The sequence below is a fragment of the Manis pentadactyla genome, chromosome 4, assembly GCF_030020395.1.
Source record: "Manis pentadactyla isolate mManPen7 chromosome 4, mManPen7.hap1, whole genome shotgun sequence".
In the NCBI taxonomy this organism is placed as follows: Eukaryota; Metazoa; Chordata; class Mammalia; order Pholidota; family Manidae; genus Manis; species Manis pentadactyla.
The window spans coordinates 34,376,857-34,392,086 of record NC_080022.1 but is presented as its reverse complement, the minus strand read 5'-3'; the positions used below and the strand labels follow the sequence as shown (position 1 = coordinate 34,392,086).

General features: G+C 55.7%; 2 protein-coding genes across 6 annotated transcripts in view; both read right to left on the bottom strand.

Moving 5' to 3' along the window:
* Positions 1-1,254: 1,254 nt before the first annotated feature.
* On the bottom strand, positions 1,255-5,416 carry ARTN (artemin). The gene is made up of 4 exons (XM_036892934.2): positions 5,255-5,416; positions 3,781-3,842; positions 3,295-3,433; positions 1,255-3,226 (listed from the first exon to the last, which is right to left on the bottom strand). The coding sequence occupies exons 2-4, from the start codon at positions 3,838-3,840 to the stop codon at positions 2,757-2,759; spliced, it is 669 nt and encodes a 222-aa protein (XP_036748829.1). The 5' UTR covers positions 3,841-3,842; positions 5,255-5,416; the 3' UTR covers positions 1,255-2,756.
* A 3,049-nt stretch (positions 5,417-8,465) lies between these two features.
* The window catches only part of ST3GAL3 (ST3 beta-galactoside alpha-2,3-sialyltransferase 3), a 201,144-nt gene continuing 194,379 nt past the window's right edge, over positions 8,466-15,230 (bottom strand). For 3 of the 5 annotated variants that reach the window (XM_036892928.2, XM_036892930.2, XM_036892931.2), the window contains 3 exons: positions 14,910-15,056; positions 14,568-14,714; positions 8,466-9,510 (listed from right to left, as the gene is read on the bottom strand). In XM_036892928.2, the coding sequence (XP_036748823.1) occupies positions 9,421-9,510; positions 14,568-14,714; positions 14,910-15,056 (384 nt within the window). In that variant the 3' untranslated portion in view covers positions 8,466-9,420. The remainder of the gene's footprint in view (positions 9,511-14,567; positions 14,715-14,909; positions 15,057-15,230) is intronic. The other 2 variants (XM_036892932.2, XM_036892933.2) reach the window with 1 other exon arrangement.

Below are 15,230 nucleotides of genomic sequence, written 5' to 3'. Positions count from 1 at the left end.
AGAGGAAGCTTTGGGTGCTCCCTGAAGCTGGAAAAACTCATTTCAAAGGCTGTAGTTCTCTGTCTTGCAAGAGGTGGTAACTTGATACCCCTTTATAGGAGATCATACTTTAGTTCTGGGAAGACCACTCAAACGGACAATGAAGTTTTGCAAATATGAAAAAAAAAAAAAAAGAGGCTACAGTCAAAACTGGAGGTAACAGAGCCCCCTGTGGCCCACAGGAGTGAAAATGCCCTTCCTCGTGTGGTCATATGCCAGGTGACCAGGAGGCAGAGCAGTGCAGCTCTGCAGCTTGTTTCCTCTGGGGAACATAGCTTTTTTTTGTCTTCCTTCCTTCCTTCCTTTGTCCTTCCTTCCTCCCTTCCTCCCTTCCTTCCTTCCTTTCGAGGTATTTGGGTTGTTGTGAGCTGCAAATTTAGGCTAGTTCTTGTGGGAGTGCACTCCTCTTGGAGAAGCTGCCATTTCATCCAGGACTTGGTGAGACATTGGGCACAGCCCAGAATGCACCCTTGAGTTGGGGAAACCCTACTCCCTCAAAAACTGGCAGCTGGGGAGTGTTGCGAGCCAGCACCTTTGTCTCGGGTTCTGACCTGGCTCTGTCACTGCCAGCACTGTTGGAGATGGCTTCAATCTGTCTCCTTTAAGTCACTCTGAGAGCAGAGATGTCCACTGAGGGGCAGGGACTGGAGGGCTTGTGGACTAAGCCAGGCTTTCAAGTCTTTCCAGCAGGGCCTCCATGGCGCTGATGACCCTGTAATTGATCGAATGTCCCCCTTCATCCTCAACCAGGCCCAGGAACTGGGCCTTCATGACTGCAGTATCTGACACTGGCGCCATTTTATTTTTTGCTGGGAGGGTACTTGGAGGCTGAGGATCCTGAATTAGTTTGAAGGCAGAGAGAGGAGCCAAGGGGGTGTTTTAGGGCAGCACAAGAGCACCAAAGGTTTGGGAGCACCTAGAACTGGGGCAGGAACACAGAAGAGTGGTGGCACGGAATCATTTCTCCTTGACCCAGAATGCACACCGTCCTCAGAGAGCTCTGGCCAGCTCCTCCTTACTCAAGCCTGGCAAAAGGGGGCACCTGTGCTGAAGCGGGCAGGCACTTAGGCGGTCTGGTAGGATTTTGGTTAACAGTGCCAAATGCCTGAAGGATCCCACCCGTACCCCCTCCTCACCCTCATGGTGCTCTCAGCCACCCTGGTTGTGCTCAGAGCTGCCAGATCAGTCTCCAGCTCAGCCCTCTCTCTTCAGCTCTGGACCAGCAGATCATTCCTCCCAACGGCCCCTCTGGATGTCCCACAGTTCCTCAGACTCAACATCCTTTCCAGTACATGTCCCAATATTACTTCCAAAGAAGAAAATCCTATAGGTCAAATCCACGGGACCCAGGAAACAAGGTTCCACAGGACATGTAGAAAAGCTCAGAGGGATTGCATTGACTTTCTGGAGATGACTCAGGGACAATGTGGAATGCCAGCGTCAGCGCTAACCTGTTCTTCCTTCCAGATGTAGGTGTGTACCTCTTAGCTCCTTGTCCTTTTTCGTATTAGTTGCCAAATTGAATTTAAATAATTATTTCATTATTGTCTGTCTCTCTTGATTTAAGCTTAAAGTCAGGGGTCATGTCCCTTTCACTTCTGTATCCTAGTGTCCACCCAGTATCTAACATATTATAGACACTTAATATTTGTTGAATGAATAAATGAATATCCTTGTTCAACACCCAAGGTGCACATTCCTCTGGGGGTCCTCAGCCCTTTCCTGGCTTCTTATACCCTTGCTGCTCTGTGCTTTATTCCCCCAAGCCAGTATCCACTGCACTCTCTTCCCCACCTCAGATGCTCTCTTGCCCTAGGCTGCTTCTTGGAATGTGGGTAGTGAGCTCCCTATGCTGGACCATCTGCAAGCAGAAGCAGTGTACATACCTGTCAGGGTGCCCTGGAGGGTGGGACACTGATCAGTGTGGGATGGGACAGTGTGTAGGATAGGACAGTTTAATGGGATTGTCTGTGTCTTGACCCATTAAGCAAGGCCCCGAGGATGCCAGAGGTCACAAGGGTGGGGCTTTTTGACCCAGGTGCTGGGGACTGCACAGGGGGTTGTGAGCTGACCCACCGGCCTTGTGACTGCAACTTTGCCACCCACTCTGCCTGTGTCCCAAGCCCTTGGTGGGGACAAGCAGTTGGAGACCCAGGCCAGGTCTGTGAAGGCTGAGTCAGCCTGAAGTGAGTGGGATGGTCAGGGTATGATCTCCATCCAGCTGCTTCTACCCATCCAGCCCCTCTAGCCCAAGGAAAGGATCTGACAAACCACGGAAGTAAATAAATAACTTAGAAATAATAAATAGGCGTCCAGTTCCCATGAGTGAGCGCAAGGTCCACACTAGCACAGGCACTTCAACAGCGCAACTGCAGTATGCCTCCTCCATTCTGTCCTCCCAGGGCCTGGGCTGAGGCTGACACGTGGGACACTGCTGGGTCCTCCAGAGGAGGAGCCCTGGCTCTGTGGCCTGGTCAGTGCTGGAGGCAGTGAGAAAGTGGACTAAGGTCTCCATAGCCGAGGTGTCTGGTGTCTGTAGGACTGGGCGTCTCAGGGTGAGGAGGCTGGGGCCGCCAGACAGTCAGTCATTCCTCCAGAGTCGATGTCTGTCATTCCCTGCTGAGGCCTCCATCTCTGGCTCTCGGGACCCTGCGGGAGGGCCCCATTCGGGAAGATCCACCGGTAGGGGTGCAGCCTGCAAACCCTGGAGAGCACTTTCAGCCCAGGCAGCCGCAGGCAGTGGCTGAGAGGCGGTCCACGGTCCTCCAGGTGCTGTTGACGTCCATGAAGGAGACGGCCTCATAGCGCGTGGGGCGGCAGCAGGGCTGGCTGACCGGCCGGGAGCCGGGCGGCGGCCGCAGGGCCCCGGCACCCAGCAGGCTGGCCAGGCTGAGGTCGTGTGGGGAGCGCGCGCGGCGGCACGAGCCGCTGCAGAAGCGGAAACGCACCAGCTCGTCGGAGCTGTGGCCCAGGCCCAGCGCGCGCACCGGCACCAGCTGCGAGCGCAGGCGGCAGCCCCGCGCCCCCGCGGCCCGCGCGCGGCTTCCCCAGCTCGCACGGCCGCTCCAGCCCCCGGCACGCGCCGCGCGGCTCCCGCGGGAGGGCGAGGGCGGAGGGGGCGCGGGCCGGGGCGGCTGGGGCGGCGGTCGCCGGGCTCTTCCGCCGCACGAACGAGCCACACGGTCCCCTGGAAGGAGACGGAGTCAAGCCCGGTGTCAGCCCTGCCCTGCCCCGCCCCGTCGCCCTCTCACCTACCCGGCAGATGGCTGGCCGGGGGCGCGGGGGCCGGCGCGGGGCCTTCGCGGGTGGCAGGGCTGCGGGGCGCGGGGCCCACAGAGGCCTTGGCGACGCTGCTCAGCAGGGCCAGAGCAGCCAGCGTTGGCCACAGGACAGGCTGCACAGAGAGACGAGGTGGAGCCTCGGGGAGGAAGAGGGCACCACAGTGGGCTCAGGTGGAGGGAGCCCTGGGAGGCGTTGGGGCCACGGTGGTCAGGAGATCCGGGAGACGATGGTCTCCCAGTTGGCTGGGGGGAGCTCAGGCAGGGCTTAGGTTGTAGGATAATAGGTTGGAACCCAGGGGAGAAAGCACCGGAGGGCTTTGGCTTCCCTCCATATTCCTGGCCCCTTCTTGACCATTTCCTTTCCACTTCTGATGGCTACTCAGGTCAAGCCCTCCTCTCCCTCCCTAGTCAAGCCACCTTTCCTCAATACCAGGTGGGAGTTACTGAAAGAACCACTCACCTGCCACCCAGGCTGGGGCCAGTGGGGCAGCACAGAAGGGCCTCCATGTCCAGGCTCCATCTCTGTCAATACCAAGAGCTCCCATCAGCATAGCTGACCTGTTCCCCCACCCTCCTCTTGAGGCAGCTTGAAACACTGAGAGATGAGTTCTCCTTGGAACAGGTCATCCCCCACTTCCGTTTCTCCAGATGAGGAACAAGGGGCTTGTATAGCTGGAGTCAACCCAGGAGAAGTAGCTGCATTGGTACCTGAAATAGTGCTGGTGCTTTGCACCTGTTCCCTGCTTCCGTCCTCCCAACTCCATGAGGTAAATGGTAAATTCCCACTTTCTAGATGAGCAGACAAGGCTCAGAGAAGCTCGGAGATTGTCTAAGGTCACAAGGTTAGACCCACATAGCTGGGGACTGGGGAGGGGGAGTATCTTTCCCCAGGACCTTCCTGCTCTGGTGCTACAGGGCTAGAGCTACCAGGACTGGCCAGAGAAGGGAGTAGCTGGACACTCTTGGTCCCACAGAGAGCTTTCTCTTCATGCCACAAGGAGGACCCTGTGGCCTGGAGAATTAGGGTGCTTGCTGGTTGACCTGAGTTAATCAGATGTTAGTGAGGCCCAGGCCTCAGACGATGCTGCTATATCTCGCTTCTCTATGATGCCTGTTGGCACCCAGAGCCACTTGGGTTCTCTCTTCTGACCACAGCTGTCCCTGGAAAGCCAGCAGGTGGGAGGTGCTGAAGGGCCCTCCCTCTACAAGAGGGGCCCTGGCCATGGCTCCCTATAGCCACCAGGGGGCGGCATCTGCCAACTCTGCAGACTCAGAGAGAGGTGGGCTTTTCCCTGAAGATCTGCTAGACTAGGGCCTGAGCACTGAGCAATTCCTAGGACGGCTGGCCAGGCTTCCACACCACTTTGGTCTCTGAGTGCTGAGCTATCCTGAGAGCTGGTCCATCCCTGCCCCCCTTCCTGCTTCCTGGAGATGTGGCAGACTGGCTGTGCCCCTAGAAGTTTCCCCAATGAGCCATCCTTCCTAAGCCCAGCCAGTCTTTTTGAGCCCCACCAGCCTTTGAGAGCCCATGCTGGCTGACACTCCCAGACACCCCTCTGGAGCCCAGAGCTTTCATGAGCTTTCAGTGACTGGCCTGCTCTTGGGTTCCAGCTGTCACCTCCACCCCCACCCCTAACACACAGAATGTCTGCAAAGCTGTATCTACAGACTTCCCCAGGCCTCCCTGGTGTCCTCTGGAGTCAGGTGTGCTAGGCTAACCGAATCCCGGCCCTGAGGGGTAGGCAAGTGACTTCCCACTGATGGAGGGAAAACTGGGCCAGGCAGCCTAAAGGCCCTAGCGCTAGGGGGAGCCCAGGAGCAGGTCTCTCGACGGCGGCTCAGGCCCTTGTTCCACCCCCAAACCCCCTTCCTGGCAGTCTGGGGCTCCTTGGTCCTTCAGCCCTTGCCTCTCCATCCGCCAGTCCCATACTCACCACGGGGTCCTGCACAGTGTTCTTCTAGGCACCTTTCCCAGGACCAGTGCTGGGCTTTTCTCTGCAGCTCAAAAGGCTCATGCCCAGAGCTGTGCACCTGGTAGCGCCTCTTTGAGCCAAAAGCTTGGTCTTGGCAGCCAGTTTGCGTCCTGTAGCGGCAGCGGGAGCCTCACATTACAGCTGGCCAGCAGGGCTAGCACAGTTCCACAAGCGACAAGAGGGCCTGAGGGGGCTGGGAGGGGCGGAGAGCTGCGCAGAGGGCCCAGGAGAGGGAGGATGTGAGAAAGGAGTGGAGAAAGCCTATCCTGCCCACTCCCCCTAGCACCAGGACTGGGACGAGGGGTGCGCAGACAGGTCGTCCTACCGCGAGTGCAGGGCTCTGGGTCCGGGACTCGGTGAGCGCTGGGGCCCGAGGGACCTGCCGCTGGCGGAGCCCGTGGGCTGTGTCTGGGGGCCGGGCCCAACTCCATCCCTCAGCAGCCTCAAGCCCGCCGCCGTCCGGTGTCAAATTCCAGCCCCGGCGTCACCGGATCCTGGGGTGGGGCCCGGAGCGCCCCCGCCCCGCCCTACCTTGCAGGGCTCACCTGGCTGCTCCACCCGCCGGGATCCGGTCCCCTCCACCCCCACCCCCCACCCCGGCTCCGCTAGGTTCCCGAGGTGGGGGTGGGGAGACGCTGGGAAGGGCCCCCGGGATGCGGAGGGGAGAACCGTGCAGTCGAGAGCGAGGCGCAGAGACTGGGCGTTCAGAGTTTGTAGACACAAGAAGTAGGGAATTGGGAGGCCGGGCGGAGGGCGGGAGACGGAGAGCAAGGGCGGGGAGGGAGGGGACCGGCCGGTCCTGGAGTGGGCCGCTGGCCCTCCGGTTTGCGCCGTCTCCGGGGTCCCGGTCGGCCGCCCTACCGTGACTGTTCCCTGGCGCACCACTAGTTTCTTTCCTCAACAGACCCATGGAACTTCTTGGGTCGGCTAGACACTGAGCTGGGGATGTGGAGGTCGGACCCGGCTTAGGGCCTCACCACTCCCCTCCAGCGCGGCCTGGGGCTTGGAGTAGAGACACACCTGCAAACACAGCAGCTCGCTGGCACCTGGAGGGCAGTGCTAGCAGGAGTGGGTGCCCAGGGCTGAAGAATGGGAGGGTCACGGAGGAGGAACATTTGCGCTGAGGCTTGAGGTAGGAGCTCGAGGGTAGTATTTCAGATGCCTAATTATGGCATTTCTATGGGGTGGAGGCTGGGTGAGTAACATGTATAGAGGTAAGGAAAGGGCAGCTCCTGTGTGTCATAGTAGGAGTCTGGATGGACTTTATCCCAGTGACACTGGGGACCACTGAAGGGTTTCCAGCAGAGGAATGGTGTGATAAGACATGTGTTTCAGTGATTGGCTGCAGTAGGGAAGGTGGTCTGGAGATGAAAGGTGTTTACTGTAAGGAGGCTGCTGGGGGACACTGAAGTCTGCAGCAAACTCGTGGGAGAGCAAAGGGCTGCAAAGGCTCTTTCGGGACCACATCTTTTGGAAAACTCAGCTGGTGCCTGATTGGATGGGGTGAAGAGGTAGGGCAGACACAGGGCTGCTTTTGGCCTGGGTGATCAGGTGGTGGGGATACATTCTGGCAGTGGGGAACTCCCTGGAAGGGGGGCAGGTTGGTGGCTGGAGCTCAGGAGTTCAGTGTTGGACACGTCCAGTTGGAAGGATCTTTGGATTATCCTAGTGGAAATGTTTAGGAAGCAGCTGAGTTGTAGCCTGGAGTGAAGTGGAGAGAGCTGGGCTGGGGATGGCAGTTTGGGAATTGTTGACCAACTGACAGTTGGAAGCCGTGGGTGGGGATGAAAGTGCTCAGGGAACGTGCATGGACCAGCTATACCCTGGCTATGCATCTGTAGACCTTTTAAAATACTACCCACATCCGGGCCCCACCCTAGACCTGAATCAGAACCTTGGGGTGGGCCTGTGCACAGGTGGATCTGGTGTTCGGCCAGGGCTGAGAACCACAGCTTTTGTGAGAGCAGTCTATGCAGTGATGAGGTCTAGAAGCCAGACCGCTGAGAACTGCTGGGGTGGGGGGTCTGTCTGGAGGCTTGATGGGACCCTGTGGGACAGCAGGTTACGTGGTGAGCCTGTGAGCAGCTCTGCTCTCTGCTGCCTGCTGCTTTGGGTTGCCAAGCTGGCGGGGCTTCCCTGGGGCTTTGTCAGCTATGGCTGCTGCTTGGAAGCATGCATCCTATGCCCTGTACAACTCCAGGGGGTGCCATTCACATAGGATATGATGTGTACTGGAGATGTGCATCACAGTGGCTCTGTTTCCAGCAGAATTCAGAGGGAGTCTCTGGGTTTGCCTGTCCCTCCGTCAGGGCCTTGCTTTGCCCTCAGCTGAGAAGATTCTGCCTGAGGACAAACTGCAGCAGTGAAGGGGGCATGTGGGAAGTCAGTGGTCCTGGGGCAGCCAGGACTCAGATTGAGATGGCAGGAGAGAGAAGGCCACCCCCACTTAGTGCTACAGTGAGGGCTCTGACAGGAAGCTCACTCCATCGCCTCAGGCACAGGCAGTTTGCCCTGTTCTCAGGCCTGCTTGGGGTTGCTGGGGAGGGAGAAATCAGATTCTAGGGGCTCTAAGGGGGTGAGGCACGAGGTAGGGGGTGTAGGGGTGGTGATGGGGTGGCAGGAGGATGTCCTTTCTGATTCTCCAGAGGGTACCTACAGCTGGGCTGCCTTCCTGTTCTGGGGGGAAGAGGACTCAGGGGAGAGGGTGGGCTTTTGTGCTAAGGGTGGGGGTGGATCATGTCCTTCCCAGAGCTCAGCCAGTGGTGCCAAGAGTCGGGAAGGTCTGTGGGCCAGTCTTTGCTGTGGGCTCAGCATTGTATCTTTCCTGTGTTTGCAGGAATCTGTCCCTGCAGAGCTGGGGCTGTGGTTACCCAGAGTCATCATCCTAAGGCTGTGGGTGTCAATCTCCTGCCCTCTGGCTCTTTTAGGAGGCACCAAAGTAGACTCTCAGGCATGCCCTAAAACCCCTGGTCTGCCTCTCTTAAGGCAAAGAGGGTGCAGGATAGTGTGGGATGGGAAATACTTCAGAGGCCCCTAGGTAGATACCCAAGTCCTGCAGTTGACATGAGATGTGAGGGGGTTCTGTGGGCTGGAGAGATAGTCCTTGGGTTTAACATGGTTGCTGAGGCCCCAGTTACTGTTTCTTCCAGAAAAATCAGAGAAAGCAAGAGGCCAGGTTCAGGGAAGAGCTTTATTGCTTGCTTCCATGATGGCTGCCCAGGTGGCTGCCACAGCCACTTCTCTCTGCTCCAGGCTAAAGGCAGCACCCAAGGACCTGGCAGTCTCATTTCTAAAACCCAGAACAGCTGCCAAGTCAGTCCAGGCCTGGGGCACTGTCCTGTGGATCAACTACAGCTGGGGAGGGGGCCATTACCTTCAGGCTGGGCCGGGCCTCACCTCCCGAGCTCTGAAGTTCTCTCTGCTCCAGCCCAGGGTCTGTCTTGTTGGCTTAAATAATGGCTCCAGGGTTTCCCTGTGGGACAGTTAGGGGCTAGTGAGTGGGAATATCCCATCTTCTCCCCAAGAAAGGCCAAATAGTGTCATGAGCTGGGTGGGGCTGGCATGCGATCCTGCCCACCTCCCTGCAGTCCTGAGCAGGGTACAGGTTTGTCATGGCACTCCCTACTCTACGGGGAGCCCACTGCTTCCACTGCCTGATGGGCCCCTAGTGACCACTTTTCTGCACGGCAAGTGGACCAAACTCTAACCTTATTTAAAAATAAATTATCCCTTCCCTCCCCCCACCCAAATTCACAAAATGATAATACACCCAACACTGACTGGAGACATGATTCCATCAGCAGCCTTGTGGCCTAGTGCCCACCGCCTGCATGCTGGGCCTGCTGGGCACCGCCAGTGGCCTCCCAGCCCTCTGGCTTCAAGGATGCAGGCTGAGAGGGAGGCTGAGTGCTGGTCTCTTGGGCTGGCCTCTGAGCAGACACAGCTCTGGCTGCCTGGCCAAGGCCTTGCCACTGCTGGGGCCACTTGGCACTGTCCTTCTCTGGGTCTGAAGACTCCTGTGCCTCTCAGGCAGAGTCAGACCGAGGCCAGTGAGGTGGACAGGTGGCGGTGGCTGCTGCTTGCTTTTGGTGGTGCCAGGACCTCTGCTGCCTTGTGCTGGGCCCACCTCAGATGCCACTGGTTAGGTCAGTGATGACACGCGCTTTCACCAGCTTCTGCAGAAACTCTTTCTCTCGCTGAATATTGTGTGTCCAAGACTGGAGGAAAAGAGATGGAGAAGTGTGAGCTGAGCAGGTAGCCACCGGGACACTGCCAGCTGGAGTACAATTCCCAGGGCTTGGTGCCATCTTCTGACTACCATGCCCCAATCCTCTGTGACTCTGCAAAATCTGCTCTAGAGGTGCCACAGCTCATCCACCTCCCTTCCCAGGACTTGGAGAAAAAAACTTTCTAACCCCTTTGCTCATCCCAGGAGAGTTAGGCCTCTTATCTTCCAAGTCTTAGGAGATATAAGCTTTCCAACCTTGGACTTCCACACCTCCTTGACCACTAGCACCCTGAGGTTCTGGGCACCCTGAGGACAGGCAATGTGAGTCACTTAGGTCTGGCCCAGGCCTAGGGGTGGGCCCTGCTGGAAGGAGAACCGCGTGGGGTGCCTTAGTCATTTTCTGGCCTGATGCAATCCACTCTCCAGGCCTGAGGGCAACTGATGAAATCCTACCTCTCAGATCAGTGAAGCTAGGGGGCCTGAGGATAATAGGCTCATCTTACTGTAAATGTGGAAATTATAGGGAAGATGCTGCCTTCCAGGGTTTTCCTAGGGGAAAACTGTACCCAGGCTCAGGTTCTTTCCTATCCCTGTACTCACCAGGAAGCTTTGATGACTAAGGCTCTCAAAGAATGAAGAAGGACTAAATGATGAATGAATGAATGAATGAAAGCCAATAACCTTATCATAGTACAATTTGTACCCAACTAACCACCCTGTTGCCCTGTTGGGTCTGTCAGCACTGAGCCTCAGTAATATTATTTGTCAGCACTGAGCCTCAGGCATAATTTGGTGCTAAGAGCCTGCAGCTCTGTCCCATCCTTATTCTGATCCTGTCAACTCTCTCCAACCTTCCAAATCTTTTCAATCTGAAACTCAGGCAAAATTCCTTCTATTCCTCTTCTCTGAACTTGTGCTAGCCATAAATGCAGCTGCCCCTAAGGCTAGTGTCCCCCAGACACTCTAAAGTGGTGACTCTTTTTTCCCACAGCTCCACACTCCACAGTGCCTGAAGGTGGGCAAGGTCCTCCTCACTCTTTCTAGCTGCTTCTGCAGAGCTGCCCCACCATACTCCCTACAAGCTCCGGCTCCTTTGAGGCTTCTGTCATCATACTTTGCCTCCTTGTTGGTTTGCCGTCATTCTTTGAACATTTGAGTGTCTGGCTCTCTGTCTGGCTTTGAAGGCAGGGATTGTTTGGTACAGAGTAGGTGCTCAATAAGTAAGTGCTGAATGAATTAGCTCTTAAAGGTAAGAAAACAGAGGCTTGGAGGAATGGCAGGGCCAGGATCTAAACAAGGGTAGAAATTCATACATTTGCTTACCTGTCCTTTGCTCACCCTACCCCTTCCTCACTCCCCAGGAGAGGTCACCAATCTAATGGGTCAGTGTCAGAACAGCCCCTGAGAGCCACTGAGGGTTGAAAGGTCAGCAGAAGACTGGATATTTGATGATATTGAGGAATTATTATGGTGAGTTTTTTGGTGTGATAATAGTATTGTGATAATAAAAAATAGTCCTTATCTTTTAGAACCACTTACTGAAGTATTTATGGCTGGAATGATACAATATCTGATGCTTGTTCCAAATAATCAGTGGGTAGGGGAAGCATGAGAGGCAGAACAGACGAAAGCACACTGTGTGGATCATTGAGGGAGGGGATAGGTACATGGGAGTCCATTATATTATTCTCTATATTTATGAATGTTTGACAATGTTCACAATTAAAGAGTAACAAAGGAGTCTACCTTCCCTGGGGCGTAGCTCTCCTGGACCAGACAATGATACCTCTCTGGGGCTGTTTTCCTAACTCCTCACAGCATAGGCGCTTACTGGAGCTCTGCAGGACACTGGTTATCGACATTGTCTGTGGGCTGGGACAGGTTCTGGCAGTCCTGAGTCTACAGCTGCTCCAGGATGTTTGACTCTGGATGCAGATGTCCATCCCACTCTGTCCACACTCACAGAACAGCTTTCCTTCTTGTGGCTCTTTTAGTGTCCTTACCTCTGCTTCTCTTACCTCACCCAGTCATTAAGCATTGCCCTGATTGGATTGTCTGCTTAGGAAATCTCATCCATGCCTTCCCTGTATTTGAACAAGAACTGAGTTCATAACTCACAAATCTTACTTTTGCAGCCCGGATTTCTCAGCTGGGTAGCAGACTCTGGTATGAAGCCACTTCAGCCTCTAGGTACTGCTCAGTCCCCCTCCTCTCTGCTTCTCATGCAAGCCTCCAAAAGAGCACTTACTCTGCACCACTCTTGTGCTCTCAGGACCACCTTTACTCACTGTTCAGCCACTGCAGTCTACCTCTTTCACCACCACTCCTTTTAAACCACTCTCACCACAGACAGAGGACCTCCTAACTGGTGCAGCCAATGGCCATTGCTCATGTCATCTCACTGGACTTCTCCGCTGCACCTGACACTGTGATTCTCCTTGAAACACTGCGCCTTTGGTCTCTACTGCATCTTCCTACCTCTTCTCACTTTCTCTTTGTCTCCTTGAGGAATTTCGTTGACATCCCTTACATATCCTTCAGCATTTACCCTTGCACCACTTGTCTTCGCATCCCACATGCTGCCGCTGGGCTGATCGGGCAAGTGGAGGTGAAGCAGTGGTGAAGTCAGCATGCTGAATGGTTCACTTGCCTATAGGAGACACTCAAGGTGACAGCAGGGATCCTAAATCCAGGCAGCAGCATTTCTAAGTGAATCCTCACCCAGGAGGCTGGGAGGTAACAGTGGTAAGTAGGGGTAAAAACATTAATATTAATAATAATGGCAAGTTGTTATGAGTGCTTACTATGTGCCAGGCCTTTTTAACACATCATTGCATCTAATGTTTCCCAAACCTTGGAGGCAGGTGCTATTGTTGCCCCTTTTGCTGGTGAGGAAAGAAGGTCTAGAGCCAGGCTCTAAACCTGGGCCATCTGATTTCACAGCCGGCACTCTTCAGCACTGGTGCAGGTGGTTCTGCAGGATAAGGAGCGGGGCAGTGGCCTGAAAACGGATACAGCACATGGAAGAAAGGGAACAGTCCCCACCAGAGGGCTTCAGGGAAAGTGGTGGCTTTCTACCTCATTCCTGTGCTGAGGCATCCCCAGTACACCACAGTCGTGGTTCAGGGGTCCCCATCACTTGCCTAGACTGCTGACAGCCTCCCAACTAGTTTCTATTCCTGCCTTGTGCCCTCTATTTCATGCTGCAGCCACTGTGACCCTAACCTGCTCAACTACAGCCAAAAACTCTTCTGTGCCTACCTTGTGCCTTCAGAATAAAGTTCAGACTCCTTACCGTGGCAGAGAAAGCCCTTCATGATTTGGCCACTGCCTCTCACCTGCTGCCTAAAATTTTACTTAAAGTTTACATAAAAGGAATATGTAAGAGACCAAAGACATATAAGGAAAGAGAACCCAGGAGACAGGTATAGTCTGTGGGAGCAGTTTGGAGTGGGTGCTGGCAGGGGCTAAGAAGCAAGAAGACACATGACCAGAGACAGAGATGGGAAGACCAACAGGGCCATGGTGATGAGGCGGGGCTGGGGCCACTGCTGAGGGGATGCGGCGGCTCTGGGGCTGTCCTGCGCCCAGGATGAGCTTCCTCCTCCTGACCCCATCCCAGCTCTCAGGCGCTTTCTGGTTTCCCAAGTCTCTTATATCACTGAAATAACTTCTGCTTTAGGAGGCCTGAATGAACCAAAAAAGCCTAAAACAACATAGATGGGAACTGAAACCATGAAGATAGAAATCTGGAGAACATGTAGAAGAGAAGACGTCCAGGGTGGAGCCCTACCTACTGCTAATTCTGAAGGGGTAGATTGAAAGGACACTGGGAAGCGGAATGAGAGAGACTGGCAAGTGAAATAAGGGCTCGCTGGAGAGTGACTGGCTCTAGAGTCCAAGCAAGTGGAAAGAGTGGTCAACATAAAAAGTGTGTCTCAGGGGTCAGGAAAGGTGAGACTTAGTGTGTCCACTGGGTTCGGCAGCCTGGAGGTGAGTCACTGGTGACTTGGTGGGAGTCGTGTCAGGAGAAGGGGGAAGCCAGGATGCAAGGGCGAAGGGCAAGTGGGAGGGAGGGGCGCCCGGAGGGTCCCCACCGCAGCTTCAGTGTCTTCACTGGAGGAGGGAGGGGAGGCAGGAGCTGTCAGGGAGTGGAAGGCTCTGGAACAGTGCAGTGGGGATTGGAGAAGGGCATGTAAAAAGACTGGTGAGCAGGAATGAGGACTACCTGAGATTAGAACCCCCAAATACACAGAACTATGAATCTCCACAGACAGAGGAGTTCCTTCCTCCAATACCCCCACCACCCAGGTGTAGGAGGGGAGAAGCTGCTCAAAGCATCAGCCTCGGATGTCCAGGTTCCAGGCCGGGTCAGTGGCAGGTTAGTGGTAAAAGCAGAGGGAGTTGTAAGAGGGTTCAAAGTTTCCACCCAGGCTCTTGCTGTGAAGGGAGAGATGCCAGGACCGGCTGACTAGCAGGCTGGGAGAATTGCAGGGCTTTGTGAACCTGAGGGTGCCTGAACACACGCATCAGCTGGGGAGAATGCAGGTGAACAAGAACTTCAGTGCCTGGCCAAGGCGAAGGGTGGAGGCGACACAGGGGGCCATCCTGGGACTGACAGGCAATGTCTGTGGGCTGTCGGAGGGACGAGGATGTCCATGGGGGAGGACAGGACATGTGGTGGAGAGGACAGCTCCAAGCTGGTGCCCAGACAAGTGAGCATATGCGGCTGGGGAATAGCAGGAAGAGGCTGGGGGAAGCTCAGGGAGAAGTCTAGGGAAGGGGCCACTGGGTTCTGGGGTAGGAGGCTGGGGAGAGGGGCAGAGAGGACAGTTGGTATCCGAGGCCTGCAGGCAGGGATAGATCTCTGGTGACCCAGCTTAGCTGAGGGTAGAGCAGGGCCTGTTCTGGGAGCTCTGGGCAGCCACACCAGCCACTGGCTCATCCCTTTACCATTCACATTTGTGCCCATGCAGTTGGATATCCTTTGTGCCGGCCGCGCCCCCTCCCTGCACTCTGCCCACCCCCCACCGCCCAGCCCCACACCTCTTTGATGGCTGCCATGCGCACGGTCTCATAGTAGTGCAGGGGCGCATCGGGTGTGCTCATGTCGTAGCCAAAGCCTGCAACTGCCACCTCATCACAGCCGTGGAGTGCCATGGTCACTGCCACACTGCCAAGGGTCGGGATGTTCTGGAGGAGGAGGAGGAGGTGCAGCGTTCAGCTGGAGGGTTGTGTGAAGCTGAGCCGTCCGGCTAAGCTCCCCAGAACTGAGCTCTGTTCTCAAGGAATGAGCCCTCTGCCCCTCACCCTGCTGCTCACTGTTCCTTCCCATGTTCCCTCTGACCCACGTCCCCTCCTCCCTCTCCAGGGGCCCAGCTATCTCACCCCTCGGCCCATGAGGCCGTTGTTGAAGGGCAGTCCAATGAGGGTGAAGGCGGCCTCCTGGATGAAATATGGGTTGAGGATGCGAATCTCAGCAGGCTCCTTGGGCACTCGAGTGGCCACAGATTTCCAGAAGCCATCGGAGGCGCTCTGTAGACACAGCACAGTGGGCATGAGCTGGCCCATAGCTTGTGATGGGGCTGTGTGAGTAGCAGGAACCCCAAGTGTGGACAGGCCAATGAGAACAGGGGAGGCTGGGGAGTGTGGAATAAATACAGCTGACAGAGGGAGGACGTGTGTGTACACTGCGGACGCAGGATGTGT